At 45.6% G+C, this 22903-nt stretch overlaps 1 protein-coding gene across 1 annotated transcript in view; it reads right to left on the reverse strand.

Annotated features, from left to right (window-relative positions):
- Positions 1–22903, reverse strand: part of LOC143986949 (speedy protein A-like) — a 41010-nt gene that overhangs the window by 1965 nt on the left and 16142 nt on the right. Inside the window, exons 4-5 of the mRNA XM_077485362.1 lie at positions 11118–11289; positions 4410–4692 (exon numbers count right to left, since the gene is read on the reverse strand). Of these exons, the coding sequence (XP_077341488.1) occupies positions 4410–4692; positions 11118–11289 (455 nt within the window). The remainder of the gene's footprint in view (positions 1–4409; positions 4693–11117; positions 11290–22903) is intronic.

A 22903-nucleotide genomic window follows, 5' to 3' on the forward strand; every position in this document is an offset into this window, starting at 1 on the left:
TGCCCAGTCTTTTCCTGATGGTGGAGGCATGAACGCTGACCTTAACTGAGGCAAGTGAGGCCTGCAGTTCCTTGGACGTGGTTGTGGGGTCTTTTGTGACCTCTTGGATGAGTCGTCGCTGCGCTCTTGGGGTCATTTTGGGCGGCCGGCCACTCCTGGGAAGGTTCACCACTGTTCCATGTCTTCGCCATTTGTGGATAATGGCTCTCACTGTGGTTCGCTGGATTCCCAAAGCTTTGGAAATGGCTTTATAACCCTTTCCAGACTGATAGATCTCAATTACTTTCTTTCTCAATTGTTCCTGAATTTCTTTGGGTCTCGGCATGATGTGTAGCTTTTAAGGATCTTCTGGTGGACTTTACTGTGTCAAGCAGCTCCTATTTAAGTGATGCCTTGATTGTGAACAGGTGTGGCAATAATCAGGCCTGGGTGTGGCTAGAGAAATTGAACTCAGGTGTGGACAACCACAGTTATAGTATGTTTTAACAATCACTTTTTCACACAGGGCCATGATGGTTTGGATTTTTTTTCACCTTTAATAATAAACACCTTCATTTACAAATTGCATTTTGTGTTTACTTGTGTTGTCCTTGACTATTGTTTAAATTGGTTTGATGTTCCGAAACACTTAAGTGTGACAAACATGCAAAGGAACAGGAAATGAGGAAGGGGGCAAACACTTTTTCACACCACTGTGTATATATATATATATAAAAAAGCACCTGAAAAGCTCAAGAAAAACGCTTCCCATTAAAATCAATGAATGCTTTCATACTGGGGCGGGGGTGTGCTGGTGGTGCAGTGAACAAAAAAAAAAAATCTTGCATGCAGCATCTTTGGGGAGCTAATAAAAACGCCCCCCAAAAATGCCCCTCTCCGTTTAAAATGAATGGGAAGCGCTACAAATACGCCTCAGTGCAGATTTTGAGTCACGTGACCTTTAACAAACCAAACCGCAAACGCCTCAAAAGCGTTTTTCTAAAAGCATCTTTCTGGCAGTTTTGAACCGAAGCAGTGTGAAAGGGAGGGGCCTTAGTCGGGGTGGGGTCTTTTTTTTTTTTTTTTTTTTTAAATATCAATTCATTAAAGTGCATGTATATATGTGATTCTTCCTTCCTGGCAGAGGACGTGTGTGCCCGCCCAGCTGTGCTGTGATTAGTTACAGCACAAATGCCGATCACGGGGTCCCGGCCAGTCACTGACCGCCGGCAGTTCTGAGCGTCACGGAACACAGCTGTGTGAGTGTAAACAACACAGAGCTATATTCAGTGACCGGGGATCTTATTTAACCCTTTGATCGCCCCTATTGTTTAACCCCTTCCCAGCCAGTGTCATTACTACAGTGACAGTGCATATTATTACCACCGATCACTGTAATAATGTCATTGGCGATGTCAGTGGCAGTTGGTATGACATTGCACGCCATTCTGCTATAAGCCGCTGATCCCCACCATTTACTAGTATTTAAAAAAAAATTAAAAATTCCAGTACATATCCCATTTTTTTTTTTTTTTTTAGGCGCTATAATTTGCACACAAACCAATCAATATAAACTTATTGGGACTTTTGTTACCAGACCTGTAGCAGAATATATTTTGACCAAACTTTTTTATTAAGAGATTTTATTTTATTTTTTTTGGGATATGCTTTATAGCAGAAAGTAGAAATATTTTTTTTTCAAAATTGCCGGTCTTTCTTAGTTTTATATAATAAAAAAAACGCAGAGATGATCAAATGCCAGCAAAAGTAATCTCTATGTGTGTGAAGGATATAAACGCCATTTGGGTACAGCGTTGCATGACAATTGACATGTTAAAGTAGTGTAGAGCTGAATAGCAAAAAAGTCATTCACACTTGTGCGATGCCAGACTGCACTGCTGTGCAGATCACATGCGATCTCTGACTGTGCAATGCCAGTTCAGCCATACAAACCGAGTAGCTGAGTTGGCATCGCATTTGGACCAAACTCGTGCAGGACCCTTTATTTTTGTCGGCACCAGAATAGGATTGCATGAATGTTCATAACCAACGCCATCCAATTCCTGTCCGAATTTACAGTTCGCACTGGGGGGGGGGGTGTCATCACCCACAGCGTTTCGCAAAGGGCAGTGTGACCCGCCGGCGAGGATTGGATTGGCAGGGTTTCCTGCATCGCACCTGTGTGAATTGAGCCTCAATCTTCTGGAGGTCAAGTGTATAAATACCTCTAAAAATTATATGACGAATCAAATGCACTGATGTTTATGCTTTTCTTGTCGGAGTGCCGGTTCACACCAGCAAGATTCCGGTCCCGGTTCACACCAGCGAGATTCCGGTCCCGGTTCACACCAGCGAGATTCCGGTCCCGGTTCCCGCATCGCATACAACTCGCAGGCAGCGAGAAAGTTAATGACACCCCCCAGATCAGTTTGCATATCGCAGTGCAAACTGTCAAATGGTCAAAACAGGCCTCAGATGGTGTCACCTGGTACTTCCTGCTGTGGTCCCCTCCTCCCTACCCGGTGATCACTGGACAATACAGGCCTCAGATGGTGTCACCTGGTATTCTCTGCCGTGGTTCCCTCCTCTCTACCCGGTGACCACTGGACAATACAGGCCTCACATGGTGTCACCTGGTACTCCCTGCCGTGGTCCCCTCCTCCCTACCCAGAGACCACTGGACAATACAGGCCTCACATGGTGTCACCTGGTACTCCCTGCCGTGGTCCCCTCCTCCCTACCCAGAGACCACTGGACAATACAGGCCTCAGATGGTGTCACCTGGTATTCTCTGCCGTGGTCCCCTCCTCCCTACACAGGGACCACTGGACAATACAGACCTCAGATGGTGTCACCTGGTACTCCCTGTCGTGGTCCTCTCCTCTCTACCCGGGGACCACTGGACAATACAGGCCTCAGATGGTGTCACCTGGTACTCCCTGCTGTGGTCCCCTCCTCCCTACCCGGTGACCACTGGACAATACAGGCCTCACATGGTGTCACCGGGTACTCCCTGCCGTGGTCCCCTCCTCCCTACCAGGGGACCACTGGACAATACAGGCCTTAGATGGTGTCACCTGGTGCTCCCTGCCATGGTCCCCTCCTCCCTACCCGGGGACCACTGGACAACACAGGCCTCAGATGGTGTCACCTGGTACTTACTGCTGTGGTCCCCTCCTCCCTACCCAGAGACCACTGGACAATACAGGCCTCAGATGGTGTCACCTGGTACTCCCTGCCGTGGTCCCCTCCTCCCTACCCAGGGACCACTGGACAATACAGGCCTCAGATGGTGTCACCTGGTACTTCCTGCCGTGGTCCCATCCTCCCTACCCAGGGACCACTGGACAATACAGGCCTCAGATGGTGTCACCTGGTACTCCCTGCCGTGGTCCCCTCCTCCCTACCCAGGGACCACTGGACAATACAGGCCTCAGATGGTGTCACCTGGTACTCCCTGCCGTGGTCCCCTCCTCCCTACCCAGGGACCACTGAACAATACAGGCCTCAGATGGTGTCACCTGGTACTCCCTGCCATGGTCCCCTCCTCCCTACCCAGGGACCACTGGACAATACAGGCCTCAGATGGTGCCACCTGGTACTCCCTGCCGTGGTCCCCTCCTCCCTACCCAGGGACCACTGGACAATACAGGACTCAGATGGTGTCACCTGGTACTTCCTGCTGTGGTCCTCTCCTCCCTACCCAGGGACCACTGGACAATACAGGCCTCAGATGGTGTCACCTGGTACTCCCTGCCGTGGTCCCCTCCTCCCTACCCAGGGACCACTGGACAATACAGGCCTCAGATGGTGTCACCTGGTACTCCCTGCCATGGTCCCCTCCTCTCTACCCAGGGACCACTGGACAATACAGGCCTCAGATGGTGTCAACTGATACTCCCTGTTGTGGTCCCCTCCTCCCTACCCGGGGACCACTGGACAATACAGGCCTCAGATGGTGTCACCTGGTGCTTCCCTGGCCGTGGTCCCCTCCTCCCTACCCAGGGACCACTGGACAATACAGGCCAGTCAGAAAAAAAGTCAGAAGGAGCCCACACACGATCGGAATTTCCGACAACACAATCCGATCGCATATTTTCAGTCGGAAGTCCGACCGTGTGTACAGGGCATTAGTGTGGGCGAGTGCGGGGTGTACCAAGATGGCCGTGACGGAACGTCACTTGCGTTACCAGTTTTGACAGGTCACCCAATCTGACGGAACACTTGCAACTGTCATCCTTGCAATGCCTCATGAGACTTTCCTTGCAATGCCTCATGGGTCCCGTAGTTCCACAACAGCTGGAGGGCCACAGGTTGACCACTTTGAATAAACACAAACTTATTGAAATAATAATAAATAAAAAAATAAAAAAACATTTACGATAAATTGCTACACCGCCTAGTGTAATATTTCACAGAGAGGGGCAAACCTTGGAAGTAGTGGCAGGACGGTTGTGGGTCGGCTGTTGGTTTTGGAGAACCCTGTGGTACTTTTCTTTTCATGGGTGAAGTGTCGGATGAGGATGACGAGGAGCCGGATAATCCCGGGACTACGAGGCGTCCTTTTTTTCCGCACACGAAGCAGTCTGGAGGTGTAGCTGAAGGACCGCGGGGAAAATTAGATTCATCCGGATTATAATTTCTCACTGCGCCGCTATGCTGTTCAGAGCGTTCTCGCTGCCAGATGTAGTGCGCCGGAGCGATCGCCATCACCTGCAGAGGAAGCGAGAGGGAAGTAAACGCTGGAAGGTACACAGGCCGGTTTTATATTATTGATATACATTATTATAGGAGGTCATGTCAGTAATCTCTGCAGCTTACAGTAGAACTAGACACGTGCAGAGCAAAAAAAAAAAAAATTTTTTGGGGATTAATTATTTAAATAATTTTGTTTAGTTAAATTTGTTTAATTTGCTTTAGGAATTCATTTCATTTATTCGTTTCCAAATTTGATTCAAATTTTCCTGAATGCGGTCAAATTCAATTCAACTGAATTTAGAAAATGTGAAATCGGCATTCAAATTTATTCTATTCGAATTTCGTAAGACGGATGGTTATATTCTTTCTAATTTTTTTCTATTCTATGTTATTCAAATCTATTCTATTCGTAATTAGAATTTTCGGAAGACTGTTATATAATTGTATTTTATTCTATTCTATTGTGTTTTCTATTTTATTTATTTCTCTTATCTTCTATTCTATTAAAATTTTATTTATTCAAATGTCAGAAGATGGATATATTCTTTCTATTTTATTCAATTATATTGTTTTTTTTTCTATTCTATTCTTTTACTTTCGATTCTATTTGAATTTATTCTATTTGAATTTGGGAAGACGGTTATCTTCTTTCTATGTTATTTCTATTCTATAGTTTTTTTCAATTCTATTCCTTTCATTTCTATTCTATTTTATTATTTTATTTTTTATTCTATCCTGTTTTACTCTGTTCTTTTCTATTCTATTTTATTCTATTATTTTTTATTCTATCCTGTTTTACTCTGTTATTTTCTATTCTATTTTATTCTATTTTTTTTATTTTATCCTGTTTTACTCTGTTCTTTTCTATTCTATTTTATTCTATTTTTTATTCTATCCCGTTTTACTCTGCTCTATTCTATTCTATTATTTTTTTATTCTATCCTGTTTTACTCTGTTATTTTCTATTCTATTTTATTCTATTATTTTTTTATTCTATCCTGTTTTACTCTGTTCTTTTCGATTCTATTTTATTCTATTATTTGTTTATTCTATCCTGTTTTACTCTGTTCTTTTCGATTCTATTTTATTCTATTATTTTTTTTATTCTATCCCATTTTACTCTGTTCTATTCTATTCTATTATTTTTTTATTCTATCCTGTTTTACTCTGTTATTTTTATTCTATTTTATTCTATTATTTTTTTATTCTATCATGTTTTACTCTGTTCTTTTCTATTCTATTTTATTCTATTATTTTTTTATTCTATCCTGTTTTACTCTGTTATTTTCTATTCTATTTTATTCTATTATTTTTTTTTTATTCTATCCTGTTTTACTCTGTTCTTTTCTATTCTATTTTATTCTATTTTTTTTATTCTATCCCGTTTTACTCTGTTCTATTCTATTCTATTATTGTTTTATTCTATCCTGTTTTACTCTGTTCTTTTCGATTCTATTTTATTCTATTATTTTTTTTTATTCTATCCCATTTTACTCTGTCCTATTCTATTCTATTATTTTTTTATTCTATCCTGTTTTACTCTGTTATTTTCTATTCTATTTTATTCTATTATTTTTTTATTCTATCCTGTTTTACTCTGTGCTTTTCGATTCTATTTTTTTTATTCTATCCTGTTTTACTCTGTTCTTTTCTATTCTATTTTATTCTATTTTTTTTATTCTATCCTGTTTTACTCTGTTCTTTTCTATTCTATTTTATTCTATTATTTTTTTTATTCTATACTGTTTTACTCTGTTATTTTCTATTCTATCCCCTTCTCGGTTAGGCTGGCTGGAGGCTAGGGAGGCCTAACAACTTAAGTACATCAACCGGCATACCTCCGTTATAGGGTTTGTGTTTGCTGAAACATGAAACAATATAGAAATATAGAAATATAGAAACAATATAGAAACCCCTGAAAGGCATACTACTCTAAATCCAACCCTGTGGTAAACAGAGAGAATATAACTTGTACTAAAGGGGTTGAGAACCCCTCCCAAAGTAAGAAAATATCTATTTTCCGACAACAAAATCCGATTGTTTACATTTCCGATCGCGTGTACACAATTCCGACGCACAAAGTGCCACGCATGCTCAGAATAAGTTACGAGACGAAAGCTGTTGGCGACTGGCCTGTTTATAGTCCCGTCGTACGTGTTCCACGTCACCGCGTTCTGAACGATCGGATTTTCCCGACAACTTTGTGCGACCCGTGTGTATGCAAGACAAACTTGGGCCAAAATCCGTCGGAAAAATTCCAACGGATTTTGTCGTTGGAATGTTCGACGGTGTGTACGGGGCATCATTTTTTTTTTTTTTTAACCACTTCCGGACCGCCCACCGTCGTTATACATCGGTACTTTGAAGAGGAAAATCGTTGCTATGGCAGCAGCTAGCTGCCATAACCCCCGCTATCCTCTTCTTCAGCGGGCGGTCCGCTGCAGGATGAAAGTGGTCTCTGCGGCGGATTCGGTGCAAGATCACTTACCAGAGCCGCCAGCAGCGTCGAAGGCGATCGGATCTTCACCCTAGCCTGACATGGAGAGGAGTGAGGGGAAGATCGCCCCCAACCGTCTCCATAACATTGCAGGGCGGAAGCGACATCAAGGCGTTACTTCCACCCATAGCTCTTAAAGGACCATTTTTTTTTTTTTTTTACATTTTTTTTTTTTATTGCATTTTAGTGTAAATATGAGATGTGAGGTCTTTTTGACCCCCCCCCCCCCCAGATCTCATATATAAGAGGACCTGTCATGCTTTTTTCTATTACAAGGGATGTTTACATTCCTTGTAATAGGAATAAAAGTGACACTTTAACCACTTGCCGACCAGCGCACGACGATGTACGTCGACAGAATGGCACGGGCAGGCAAATGGGCGTACATGTACGTCCCTTTAAATTTGCCGCCCTGCCATCGGAAGCCCGCCGCCGGCGGCGCGCTCCTGCGCTGGTCGGGACCCCCGTGAGTCCGGTCGCGGGACCCGCAGACTCGATCACCGCGGGCATCCCCGCGATCGTCTCACGGAGCGGCCAAATGAAGAAATGCCGTTGTAAACAGCATTTCTTCATTCTGCCTAGCAACTAGTGACGCTGATCTCTGCTCCATGTGATTGGAGCAGAGATCAGTGTTCACTAAATGAAAGCCCAACCCCCCCCCCCCCCACAGTTAGTAACACACCCCTAGGAACACTTAACCCCTACACTGCCACCCACTGGTTAACCCTTTCACTGCCAGTGTCATTTACACAGGAATCACTGCATTTATATAGCACTGATTGCTGTATAAATGACAATGGTCCCAAAAATGTGTCAAAAATGTCCGATGGGTCCCCCACAATGTCTCAGTCACAATAAAAATCGCTGATCGCCGCCATTACTAGTAAAAAAAAAATAGTAAAAAATTATTAATAAAAATGCTATAAAACTATCCCTATTTTGTAAACGCTATAACTTTTGGGCAAACCAATCAATAATCGCTTATTGCGATTTTTTTTTACCAAAAATATGTAGAAGAATACGTATCGGCCTAAACTGAGGGAAAAAAATGTTTTTTTATATATTTTTGGGGGATATTTATTATAACAAAAAGTAAAAAATAATGCGTTTTTTTCTAAATTGTCGCTCTATTTTTGTTTATAGCGCAAAAAATAAAAACCGCAGAGGTGATCAAATACCACCAAAAGAAAGCTCTATTTGTGGGGAAAAAAAGGACGTCAATTTTGTTTGGGAGCCACGTCGCACGACCGCGCAATTGTCAGTTAAACGACGCAGTGCCAAATCGCAAAAAGTGGTCTGGTCTTTGACCAGCAAATTGGTCCGGTCTGTAAGTGGTTAAAAAAAAAAAAAGACTGTGTAAAAATAAAAAATAAAAGGTAAAATAAGAAAAATAAATATGTTTTTTTTTTAAACGCGCCCCATCACGAAGAGCTCGTGTGCTGAAGCACATGCATATGTGAGTAGTACCCGCATGTGAGGTATCACCGCGATTGTTAAAGCGAGAGCAATAATTCTAGCCCTAGACCTCCTCTGTAAGGCTGGGTTCACACTGAAGCGATGCGGGAACGCCGCGAATCCGCGGCGGGTTCCCGCATTGCATACCTCCCGGCGGCAGTTCACACAGCCCTATGCGAACTGCTGGGAGTGTCAGTGAAATGTTAATGACACCCCCAGATCAGTTCGCATATCGCAGTGCGATCTGCAAACTCGGACAGGAATCGGATCGCATGGTGTGAACACCCAATGCGATCCGATTCTGCTGCGGACCAAAAACAGGGTCCCGTGCGAGTTTGCGGCGGGTGCGATGCGAATTCAGCCATACTATCTGTATACTATCTGTATGGCTGAACTCGCATCGCACAGAGATCGGATGTGATTTGCACTGCAGTGCGGTGCGAATCACATCCGATCTCGTACACCGCTGCAATGTGAACCCAGCCTAACTCAAAATATGCAACCTGTAGAATTTTTTAAAGGTCGCCTATGGAGATTTTTAAGGGTAAAAGTTTGTCGCCGTAGCACGGGCGCATTTTTTTGAAGCGTGACGTGTTGGGTATCAATTTACTTGGCGTAACATTATCTTTCACAATATAAAAAAAACTAAAAATTGGGCTCACTTTACTGTTGTCTTATTTTTTAATTAAAAAAAGTGTATTTTTTCCAAAAAAAAAATTGCGCTTGTAAGACCGCAAACACGGTATGACAGAAAGTATTGCAACGACCGCCATTTTATTCTCTAGGGTAAAATTTTTTTTTTACAATGTTTGGGGGTTCTAAATAATTTTCGAGCAAAAAAAAAAAAAAATGTTTTTAACTTGTAAACAACAAATCTCAGAAAGAGGCTAGGCCCTTAACCGGTTCCCGAACCGGCTCCTGTACATATACGTCAACAGAACGGCGCGGCTGGGCCGTACGTTACTTTGAATTTCCCGCCTGTGCGCGCGCATGCCTGCCGAGAGCTCCGTGGCCGCGGGTCCCATGGACACGATCGCTGTTGGGATACCCGCAATCGTGTCACGGAGCTTAAGAACGGGGAGATGCCGATGTAAACAGCATCTCCCCGTTCTGCCTAGTGACAGCACACCGATCGTCTGCTCCCTGTCATCGGGAGCAGCGATCAGTGTGATGTCACACACAGCCACGCCCCTAGGAACACTTAACCCCTACACTGCCACCTAGTGGTTAACCCCTTCACTGCCAGTGACATTTTTACAGTAATCAATGCAATTTTATAGCATCGATCGCTGTATTAATGCCAATGGTCCCAAAAATGTGTCAAAATTGTCCGATCTGTCCGCTAAAATGTCGCAGTCACAATAAAATTCGCTGATTGCCGCCATTACCAGTAAAAAAAAAATTATTAATGAAAAATGCCATAAAACTATCCCCTATTTTGTAGACGCTATAACTTTTGCTCAAACCAATCAATAAACGCTTATTGTAATTTTTTTTACCAAAAATATGTAGAAGAATACGTATCGGCCTAAACTGAGGGAAATTTTTTTTTTTTAGATATTATTGGGGGATATTTATTACAGCAAAAAGTAAAAAAGAATGCGTTTTTTTCAAAACTGTAGCTCATTTTTTGTTTATAGCGCAAAAAATAAAAACCGCAGAGGCGATCAAATACTACCAAAAGCAAGCTCTATTTGTAGGAAAAAAAGGACGCCAATTTTGTTTGGGAGCCACGTCGCACGAACTCGCAATTGTCAGTTAAAGCGACGCAGTGCCGAATCGCAAAAAAAGGTCTGGTCAGGAAGAGAGTAAATCCTTCTGGGGCTGAAGTGGTTAACTGGTTAAGAAAAAAAAAAAATCTTTTTTTTTCAATAGATTAAAAACGTAAAAAAAAAAAGGTGAGCCACGTTTTTGAGCGTTTAGTGTTTTTAAGCTTCTTTTGTGGTCAGAAAAACAGCTCCTGAATGTTATTTTAGGGTGTTCAGACAGCAGCCCATAAACTCCATTGCTGATAAATGTCCAAAAATGTCCATGTGTGTGTGTGTCTTATGGACACATTGGACAACATAGAGGGGAGTTTATGGGCCTCCCAAAAAAAAACAAAAAAAACAACAACCGTTTATGAGCTTCAGTGTGCACGGAGCCTAAACCTGAACACATGACTTACACGGGTTTTGTGGCTGATTAGGGGTGCCTTATCAGCATTTAATCAGCCTCCGTACCCATGTAATTAATATGTGTCCGGGTTTAAAGTCCAGGTTTAAAGGGATGAGGTGGCAACCCTAGTTGAACTCCATGCAATGGATTCATAAAAACCGGACACAGCGAGCTCCCGCTCAGCCAGTGAATTCCTTGTTACACCGGGGGAGGGTGGGTCCTGATCGATCGCTCCGGGCAGTCGCGGAGCGGATTTCGCCTCTCATTCAGGAAAATGTAAATGGGAAACTTGGTCCCGTCCCTTTTATACGTGTTTGTAGAATGGACTGACCTCATCACAGCAACGCCGGCTGACTGACGCTCGGTGCTGGATGCGTGACCACAGCTCGTCCCTCGCTCTTAGGAAGTCTGGGAAGAGCCGCGTCCAGTTCTTTCCTAATGCCCAGGGGAAGATCTCGTATTTGGCTTCTTCATTGTCCTCTTCCACCGTGTTCGCCAGATATCTAAACAATAAAGAACAAGGAAAGCCTTCATTCTGGGATCATGCTTTACCTTACAACATGTCTGGTTAACTTTCTATATACACCCTTTATGGCAGAATAGGTGTTAGCAGTGGGGGGAGGGAGGGGGGTATTTTTAAGATTAGTCACGGTCATCATGGAATTATTCTATAGGGTTAGTTCACCTTTACAAAAGTACTGCCTATAAAGGTAGAGGGCTGTTTATGAATAAAAACAAACTATGCAGATCTGACCAAAGTTGGATAATGTCCTTACCAGTAGCGGCTGGTGGTTTTTTGTTTGGGGGGGGGGGAACAAAAACCATCCCCCCCATGGCACCTCAACCACCCCCCCCCACCCCCTTGCTGTTTGCCATTCCACTGGCACTTACCCCTATCAGGCACAATCACAGGGGGCAGGCACATCTGGTAGCGGCGGGCACATCGGACATCGGTGGGGATTGGTGCATCGGCGGGCATCAGGCTGCGGCTTCTGTGTCTTCTCCTCCTCGCTTCCACCGTGAGTCTCCTCCCCCTCCTCCTAGGAATCCAATAGGATCACCTGTCCTTTGAGCCAATCACCTGCTTCCCGAATGGCTGGAGGAGGATCAGTGTTGCAAGAGCGAATATTCATTCGCTCTTGCAACACACCTGGGTGGGCTCCGGACGCAATGCTCTGTGTCCCGAGCCCACCCTATTCTGAAGCCTATTGAAGCCTCTGGCTATAATCAGGTGCTTCAAAAAACACTCTCCCCCACCCCCCCCCCGCCATAGAAATTAATGCGCCCGCTGTCCTGAAAGGGGCCGGACACATGGATAGGGATGTCGATGTTAGGGAGCTCAGGTAAGTGTTTGGGGTGGGTGGGTGCTGTACAGAGAGGGTTTTTTTGTTAACCTCCATGCATAGAATACATGAAGGTAAAAGAACCTTACAACCTTTTTTAACTGCCATTTGCAGATTGAAGCTCATCCCCTTTATCTGCAGATGAATGAAACAAAAGACACAAAAGTAACAATGTTGCATTATATTTGTTTCAGAAGGTCATTTTTCCACTTTAACCACTTCAGCCCCGGGAAAAATGTACTCCCTTAACCTCCCTGGCGGTACGATTATTTCCGATTTTAGGTGCTGAAAGCAGTACAATTATTTTGCATGAAAATTTGGCGTTTTATATTGTAGTCCTGTAATTCTCAGCCCTTGTACACACGGGTCGGACATTCTGACAACCAAATCCGTTGGATTTTGTCCGAAACTGTTGCATACACACGGTCGGACAAAGTTGTCGGAAAATCCGATTGTACATAACGTGATGACGTTATTTCGTTACGACGGGACTACGTTCAGGCTAGTAGCCAATAGCTTTGATGTAGGAATTTGATCTGAGCATGCGTGACACTTTGTCCGTCGGAGTAGGCTACACATGATCGGAGTATGTCCGATCGGAGCATTTTGTCAGAAAATTTTACGGACAAATTGGAAAACTTGGTCCGTCGGATATTCCGACGGAAACAGTCCGATGGAGACCACACACAGTCGGATTATCCGACAACACAGTCCGATCGGACACATTCCGTCGGAATCTCCGACCGTGTGTACAAGGGCTAAGGAATAACTCACTTAAATCTGTCCAAACCAGAGTCTAGCAGACATCCCGGGTATGATAAAGTTTGAAAAATGAAATCATAAATTATAATATAATAAATAACTATAAATAATTATACCAAATAATAATATAACAATAATAAAAAATATTCAATAATGTGATCAAATCAAAAACACAGAAATTTGCTGAGTTGCAGAATTGTCACTGTCGTTACTTTTCAGTATTTGATGATGGATCTCCCCACAAATCGCTATCCTTCAATTCTGCGAGTGATTCCAATTTATTATCGCTGTTTTCTAGCTGGTCTAAAACCATTTTTGATGTAAAGGGACAGTTTTGGTTGCTATGGACAATCTCCAGTTTCCTGGCATAAAGAACAGTTTTTATAAGATAAAACTGCATGCAGGGCACTGGGCAGACCACTAGGGGACAAAGGGGATGTGAAATAATTACATACAGCAATATAATCTGTAAGATTACATTATACTGTATGTAATGTATGTGTTTCACTTTTTGAATTTGGCGCCGTTCTACGTCCCTGTGCGTCGCAAACGCTTGCAGGGAACGGAGATCGGCTCTGTGATAGATCGAGCGGAGCACGGCTCGCTCGTACAGCGGGGGGGGGGACATCGCTGGATCCAGGGGACAAGGTAAGTAACATCTCCCTGCATTCAGCGATGCGGTCCCTAGTCTGGCTCGGGGGTTACCGCTTTTGGTATAAAATCTCCACCCCGAGCCAGGCTCGGGAATGCCGCCAGGGGGGTTAATGACCAGGCCATTTTATTTTATGCAATAAAGCACTGCGTTACTTTTAACTGACAATGTCGCGGTCTTGCGACGCTGTAACCGATGCGCCCACAATGGACGGGCTGTCCCTGGTCCTTACTGTAGTAGTAGGACATTTACACGCCTCCAGAAGCCTGACTGGAATACTCCCAGGATGTTGCTAGGTGAGGCCTAGTCATTACTGCTCACCTCCTCCATCACAGGAGGGAACTTTTCATCTGATTCAAACCCCCTGAGCCCTTGTACACACGATCGGAGATTCCGTCGGAATGTGTCCTATCGGACCGTGTAGTCAGATAATCCGACTGTGTGTGGTCTGCATCGGACTAATTCCGTCCGAATATCCGTCGGACCCAATTTTCCAACATGTTGGAAATATTTCCCGACCAACTGGGCCGGACGGACCTAATCCGATCATGTGTAGAGCATTTTGATCGGACCAAGTGCCACGCATGCTCAGATCAAATTCCTACATCAAAGCTATTGGCTACTAGCCTGAATGTAGTCCCATCGTAACGAAATTACGTCATCACGTTCTGAAAGATCGGATATTTCGCCAACTTGGCCCGACCGTGTGTATGCAACAGTTTCGGACTAAATCCGACGGACAAAATCTGACGGATTTGGTTGCCAAAATCTCCGACCGTGTGTACGTGGGCTAAGCCCTTGTACACACGATTGGAGATTCCGACGGAATGTTTCCTATCGGACCATTTTGTCGGATATTCCGACTGTGTGTGGTCTCCATCAGACTGTTTCCGTCGGAATATCCGACGGACCAACTTGCCGGTAAAACAATTTTCCCACAAAATGCTCCGATCGGACATACTCCGATCATGTGTAGCCTACTCCGACGGACAAAGTGCCGCGCATGCTCAGATCAAATTCCTAGACCAACGCTATTGGCTACTAGCCTGAACGTAGTCCCGTGGTAACGAAATAACGTCATCACGTTATGTACAATCGGATTTTCCGACAACTTTGTCCGACAGTGTGTATGCAACATCACTTCCGGACCTCTTCCGGAATTAATCAGTCGGAATTACTCAGATGGATTTGGTTGTCGGAATCTCCGACCGTGTGTACAAGGGCTTACACTGGCTCTCTCTCCTCTGAGATGCAACAGCTCTGAGCTCAGTGTCTAAACCCCCTTGAAAGACATCTGTGCGGCTTCACAAAATCGACAAAAGTAGTGCAGGAACTACTTTTGCAAACGGGTACGATGCCGGAACAGTGCCGTTGCTGGACATAGGCTGCGACTCGTCATGTGACTTGACAAATCGCATGACCAATCGCTTCAATGTGAATGAGGGCGAAAGTGGTTTAACCAAAAATGCCATAAATCTACCCCCTATTTTCTAGACGCTATAACTTTTGTGCAAACCAATCAACGCTTATTGGGATTTTATTTCTCAAAAATATGTAGCGGAATACACATTGGCCTAAACTGACGAGTACATTTGTTTTTTTTTTATATATTTTATTTTGGATATGTGTTATAGCAAAAAGTTGTCGCTCTTTTTTTTTCTTTATCTTATTTAGCTCATTATGAAATACTTACCTTAGAACAAGGCCCCCGACATCGCACCCGATACACACTGAGGGAGCAGACATGTTCCCTCGGCGTGTTTTTCCGGATATCGCGGCTCCGGCGCTGCTGTAAGTGGCCGGAGCAGCGATTTCTTTTCGGCAGGGTCCGGCGTCTTCCCGGCTTCCAGCCGAGAATCCCCTGTGCGCAAGCGGCGCTGCAGTCAGCGGCTCATTGCGAGGGGAATATCTCCTAAACCGTACAGGTACAGAGATATTTTTTTTTACCTACAGGTGAGCCTTATTATAGGCCTTATTATAGGCTTACCTGTAGGTTAAAGTAAAAAAAAAAAAAAAACACTACACAACCGATTTAAAGCGGAGGTCCACCCTAAAATGGACCTCCGCTCATCGGAATCCCCCCCCCTCCGGCGCCACAATCGGCACCTTTCAGGGGGGAGGGGGGTGCAGTTACCTGGATAATCCAGGTAACTGCACCCACTTCCGGGCTAGCTCTCTGCGGAACGGGGCGTACGTTACGCCCCGTTCCGCAAGCGCCCGCCCCCTTCAGCAAGTGCCCCGCTGCCTGCTGGGAAACACACAGCTCCCAGAGGCAGCGGGGACCGTCCGGATTGCGCCGCGCGGCTCGCGCATGCGCAGTAGGGAACCGGGAAATGAAGCCGAAAGGCTCCATTTCCTGATTCCCATACCCAAGATGGCGGCGGGACCCGGCAGCCGAGCGAGCGATCGGCTTCGGGTGCCGACATCGCGGGCGCTGTCAGGGAAGAAGCCGCAATCTCGCGAGGCACGTTCGTGTTAGCGCGCGTCGGCGCCCACGTAAACGCACAGTAGTTTCTAAACGAACGACCGACGCTACGCCTAACCGGGCGGGCGTGCGCAGGGATGTCACGAGTACTCTACGTAGCCGTACGATCGCTCCGACGCGCCCACGACGTGACCCGGTCATCTCGTCTATTTAAACGTTCACCTGACAGAGCCGCATCGCTGGATTGTCGTCAGCTCTCCTGTGTACCTGTGCCTGCGATCCTTGTTTGATTTGACCTCCTGTGTACCGACCCGGCTTGTTTAACCTGTTCCTGTTGTTCTCCTGGCTTCGACCCTTGGCTTGCACCCGACGTTCCTTGTCTGCTCCCTGCACCCGATCTCGGCTTGGCTCAGACTCCTGCTTCCGGTCTCATCTAACCTCCGAAGACTTACCTCCCGTGTTTGAACCTCAGCTTGGTTTGACCTCTCTACTGAACTTCCTAGCACGGTTGCCCCGGACTCCTATTCACCAGGCCCTTGTCCTCAGCTGCTGCTACCTGGCAACCTGTGCTACTGTGGGCATTGCATCCCTGTATCACCTTCAGGGTTGTGCTGCACTCGGCCGCAAGGGGAGCCCTCTCAGCATCTCGGCCTCATCTCCCGGACGTGACAGGCGCGCTGGACAGGTAAGTGTCACTATTTAAAAGTCAGCAGCTGCAGTATTTGTAGCTGCTGGCTTTTAAAAAAAAAAACAAAAAACGCGGAGTCCCGGTGGACTCCCGCTTTAAGGGAGTGAATTCTTCTGGGGCTGAAGTGGTTAAAGTGGAAAAATGACCTTCTGAAACAAATATAATGCAACATTGTATGTTACTTTTGTATCTTTTGTTTCATTCATCTGAAGATAAAGGGGATGAGCTTCAATTTTGCAAAAGGCAGTTAAAGTGGTTGTAAATCCTTACAAACCACTTTGACCTACAGGTAAGTCTAGATTAAGGCTTACCTGTAGGTCCAAGAAATATCTCCTAAACCTATACGGTTTAGGAGATAATTACCTGAAGACAGCCACCGCTGTCTACGGCGCATGCGCCATAGACAGTGGTGCGCAGGCGCACTGAGTAAGCCGCAGATTGTGGCGATATGCCGCGAGTGTCCGCTCCCGTGCGCATGCGCGGGAGTGACGTCATCGCTGCTCCGGCGAATCACAGCGCCGGAGCAGCGAGACCCACGGAGACCCACCAAGAAGATGGACGCTCAGAACTACAGGGGACAGCGGTGACTTCGCTGGCTCCTGTGTCAGGTAAGCGACACATAATGGACTACTATGTGATGCGATGCGATGCACAGTAGTCCATTATGCTTTACCTTTACAGGGAATCAAAGAGGAAGTAAACCCATCAGGGTTTACTTCCTCTTTAAAGAGGCTGTAAGGTTCTTTTACCTTCATGTATTCTATGCATGAAGGTAAAACACCCTCTCTGTACAGCACCCACCCACCCCAAACCCTTACCCGAGCTCCATCGCGATCCAGCGATGTGCAACGACAGCTTCGACTCTCCGGGACTCTTCCTCCTCATTAACTAAGACAGCAGCGGGATCTATCGGCCAATGAGAGGAGAGAGGGGGCGGGGTTGAGCCACGGCTCTGTGTGTGACTAGACACTCAGGAGCAAGCCCCCATAGTAAGCTGTTTGCTCTGGGGGCAACTCAGCAGGGGCCAGGAGTGCCGACGGGGGGTGCCCGAGAAGAGGAGGATCGGGGCTGCTCTGTGCAAAACCAATACTGAGCCGGTAAGTATAACATGTCTATAACATGTCTGTTATTTTAAAAAAAAACATAAAAAAAAAAAACGTGTCTTTAATATCATTTTAAGAGCTCACTCGTGTGAAGGCAGAGGTGACCGACCTCAGTAGCAGACATAGGGTCAGGCTTTAAGCCTGCTACACATGATGAGAATATCGGAGGAACGATCGTCCGTTTTTTTGTTGCATATCGAAAGTGAAGAGGACACTCAACTTACGAAAATTCTTGTACGACAGAATGCAGCTTGGGAAGTGATGTAATGTGTTGCGTTGTATTGTAATTTATTCATTCGTTAATCTTGCTTTTCTGATTTTTTTCAGACGAAAACTGTATAATTAACCACTTGACATCCGCGCTATGGCCAAATGACGGGCACAGCGCGGATCTGGATTCCCGGGAGGCCGTCATATGACGCCCACCCCCGTGCACGCTCCCTGCAGGCTCTGATCACCGATTCACTGAGACTCGGGTGGTCAGCGATCCGAGTAAGGGGCCGATCCCGGCCCCTTACCATGTGATCAGCTGTCAGCCAATGACAGCTGATCACACGATCAAAACAAAAGCTCGGTGATCGTTTTTTTTTTTCTCCTCACGCTGACATCGGAGGAGAAAAAAAAAAGCCGTTCACCGGCTCATCTTAAAGGGACATCGGTCCCGAAAAGGAAGAGGCAATTATGCCTCATTTATGCCATCTGACAGTGCCCACAAGTTCCACCTATCAATGCCCACCAGTGGTGCCAATCAGTGCCACCTGAAAGTGCTGCCTATCAGTGTAACCGATCAGTGCCCATCACTGCCACCCATCAGTGCCCATCACTGCTACCTATCAGTACCCATCACTGCTACCTATCAGTGCCCATCACTGCCACCCATCAGTGCCCATCACTGCTACCCATCAGTGCCCATCACTGCCACCTATCAGTGCCCATCACTGCTACCTATCAGTGCCCATCACTGCCACCCATCAGTGCCCATCACTGCCACCCATCAGTGCCCATCACTGCCACCTATCAGTGCCCATCACTGCTACCCATCAGTGCCCATCACTGCCACCTATCAGTGCCCATCACTGCCACCCATCAGTGCCCATCACTGCTACCCATCAGTACCCATCACTGCCACCTATCAGTGCCCATCACTGCTACCTATCAGTGCCCATCACTGCTACCTATCAGTGCCCATCACTGCCACCCATCAGTGCCCATCACTGCCACCCATCAGTGCCCATCACTGCCACCTATCAGTGCCCATCACTGCTACCCATCAGTGCCCATCACTGCCACCCATCAGTGCCCATCACTGCCACCTATCAGTGCCCATCACTGCCACCCATCAGTGCCCATCACTGCCACCCATCAGTGCCCATCACTGCCACTTATCAGTGCCCATCACTGCCACCCATCAGTGCCCATCACTGCCACCCATCAGTGCCCATCACTGCCACCTATCAGTGCCGCCTCATCAGACAAAAATTACCCGTTTTAAAATTTTATAACAAAATAAAAAGTACATTTTTTTTTTTGATTCAGTCTTTTTACATTTTTTTTTAACAAAAAATAAAAATCGCCCAGGTGATCAAATACCTCCAAAAGAATTTAATTTGTGTACAGTGTAGCGTGACCGCGCAATTGTCATTCAAAGTGCGACAGCGCTGAAAGCTGAAAATTGGTCTGAACAGGAGGGGGGGGGGGGGGGGGGGGTTTAAGTGCCCAGTAAGCAAGGGGTTAAACTAAATTTGTTGTGTTCATGTACAATAAACACGTAAATAAAAAACCTTCTGTGTGCAGCAGCCCTCTCTCAGCCGGCAATAAAAACTGACAGGGGTTCTAATCCCTCTCCACTCCATCCAAAACTAAAGAAAAAAAGTTCTTCCTTTAGGCCCCTTTCACATCGAGGCGCTTTGCAGGCGCTAAAGTGCTAAAAATAGCGCCAGCAAAGCGCCCTGAAAGAGCCGCTCAGTGCACTCCAATGTGAAAGCCCCGAGGGCCAGCGCGCTGAGCGCCCCAGTGTGAAAGTAGCCCATGTTACAGCTCCTTGAAAAAGTATTCATACCCCTTGACATTTCCCACATTTTGTTACAACCAAAAACATAAATGTATTTTATTAGGATTTTATGTGATGGACCAACACAAAGTGTCACATAATTGTGAAGTGGAAGGAAAATGATAAAAATAAATATGTGAAAAGTGTGGGGGAGGGGCATTTGTATGGCGCCCCCTTTACTCCGATACCTCTAACTAAAATCTAGTGGAACCAATTGCCTTCAGAAGTCACCTAATTAGTAAATAGAGTCCACCTGTGTGTCATATAATCTCAGTATAAATACAGCTGTTCTGTGAAGCCCTCATAGGTTTGTTAGAGAACCTTCGTGAACAAACAGCATCATGAAGGCCAAGGAACACAGCAGACAGGTCAGGGATGAAGTTGTGGAGAAGTATAAAGCAGGGTTGGGTTATAAAGAAATCTCTCAAGCTTTGATCATCTCACGGAGCTCTGTTCAATCCATCATCGGAAAATGGAAAGAGTATGGGCACAACCGCAAACCTACCAAGACACGGCCGTCCACCTAAACTGACCGGGCCGGGCAAGGAGAGCATTCATCAGAGAAGAGCCAAGAGGTCCATGGTGACTCTGGAGGAGCTGCAGAGATCCACAGCTCAGGGGGGAGAATCTGTCCACAGGACAACTATTAGTCGTCTCTCCACAAATCTGCCCTTTATGGAAGAGTGACAAGAAGAAAGACATTGGAGAAAGAAAGTCATAAGAAGTCCTGTTTGTAGTTTGTGAGAAGCCATGTGGGGGAGGGGGCAGCAAACATGTGGAAGAAGGTGATCTGGTCAGAGGAGACCAAAATTCTACTTTATGGCCTAAAAGTAAAACGCTATGTGTGGGGGAAACTAACACCGCCCATCCCCCAAACACACCATCCCCACCGTGAGACATGGTGGTGGCAGCATCATGTGGTGGGGATGGTTTTCTTCAGCAGGGACAGGGAAGCTGGTCAGAGTTGATGGGAAGATGGATGGAGACAAATACAGGACAATCTTAGAAGAAAACATGTTAGAGTCGGGAAAAGACTTGAGACCGGGGCGGAGGTTCCCCTTCCAGCAGGACAACGACCCGAAACATCCAGCCAGAGCTACAATGGAATGGTTTACATCAAAGCATATTCATGTGTTAGAATGGCCCAGTCACAGTCCAGACCTAAATCCCATTGAGAATCTGTGGCCAGACTTGAAAATTGCTGATCACAGACGCTCTCCATCCAATCAGACAGAGCTTGAGATATTTTACAAAGAAGAAGAATGGGCAGAAATGTCCTCTCTAGATGGGCAAAGCTGGTAGAGACACCCCCAAAAAGACTTGTAGAGAAAGGGGGTTCTACAAAGTATTGACTCCGGGGGGCGCCATACAAATGCCCCTCCCCCACACTTTTCACAGATTTATTTGTATCATTTATAATTTTCCTTCCACTTCACAATTATGTGACACTTTGTGTTGGTCCATCACATAAAATCCCAATAAAATACATTTATGGTTCTGGTTGTAACAAAATGTGGGGAATGTCAAGGGGTATGAATACTTTTTCAAGGCACTGTGTACATTAAATATCAAATAAATACCATAAAAATATCTGATAGTTTTTGCGTGTGATTTGTGGTGTGGGAAGACACGACAGTCGCTGGCTGCAACTTCTATTTGCTAGATATTGTCACATAAGTTGGTGAGCGCGGAGGTTTTTTCTGGTTTTTCATTGGACGCAGGATCATGCATTTCATACAGGACTCTGTAGAATTTTTAGGCAGGTGTGAAGAAATGCTGTAAAGTAAGAATGCTTTCACAAATCGAAGAGTTAATTTTTATTTTATTGATTTTCAATGAACAAAATGGAAAGTAAAGGAAGGGAAATCCAAATCCAATCAATATTTGGTGTCACCGCCCGATCCCAGACAGACTTGATGGTTGAGATCCTTTGGATTATACAACGGGGCTTAAAGTGGAAAAAAAACATTTGCAATTTTTTTTTTTTTTTTACCTTTTTATGCCTGTTGCTAGGGGGTCCCTTGAAATCTGCCTTCTTCAGCACCTGCACTCCTGATGTCACTTCCCCTCAGTGCAGGAAGGGAGATCAGCTCCGCCCCCTCCCTCTAGGCAATCATCTGGGACTTGTGACAGGTCCCAGATGATTGCGCGGCCAGTCATGGCGCCGATCGCGCAAGCGCAGTGGGTGCCCGGCTGTGCAGCCACAGCTAGGCTCCCACAGTTAGCCGGCGCTCCCGAGCGGAGGGAGAGGGACGAACGGGGCTTCCATCCCCCACAATGGCTGGACCCCGGGACAGGTAAGTGTCCGATTATTAAAAGTCAGCAGCTGCAGTATTTGCAGCTGCTGACTTTTATTTTTTTGTGTTTTTATAATGGGAACTCCGCTTTAAAGAGGAACTGCAGTCTGCTCACATAATTTGCCATTCTGAAGCTTCCCTCCATCCACTTTGCATATTATTTTATATATACCGGAGATATGCAATTAGTGGACCTCCAGCTGTTGAAAAACTACAAGTCCCATCATGCCTCTGCCTCAGTGTTTCATGCTTGCAGCTGTCAGAGTCTTGCTATGCCTCATGAGACTTGTAGTTCTGCAACAGCTGGAGGTCTGCTAATTGCATATCCCTGATATATGCTGTGATTCTTCTGTACTTGCCAAAGATGCTGCAAAAATCTCCCTACACTGAGTCTGGCTGCAGCCATTTTAACTGTGGGCAGCTGAAGCCGCTGCCTGTTCACTTCCTGGGTTTACACAGAGCCACGGCTCCAGCTCTGCAGCTCTCATTGGCCCTCTTATGACTCATCCTCCCTTCCCTTCCTGGTAAACTCTCACCAGAGTAAGAGAGAGAGAGAGAGAGAGAGAGAGAGAGAGAGAGAGAGAGAGAGAGAGAGAGAGAGCTGTCATGATGATGTCATAAGCCTAGACTAGTAACCAGACAGGAAACAGGAAGTGGGCTGTATAAGGGGTTTACTGGCAGAAAAAAAAAAAGTTTTACTATCCAAAGTGAATATGTACAGAATATGAAACAATGTGATGTCTTCATTACTTATATACATTGTCTATCGTAATAAAAAATGATTGAACAAAATAATA

This window comes from Lithobates pipiens, unplaced genomic scaffold (assembly GCF_037356315.1).
Source record: "Lithobates pipiens isolate NorthernLeopardFrog02 unplaced genomic scaffold, aLitPip1_a1.2 Scaffold_18, whole genome shotgun sequence".
Classification (NCBI taxonomy): Eukaryota; Metazoa; Chordata; class Amphibia; order Anura; family Ranidae; genus Lithobates; species Lithobates pipiens.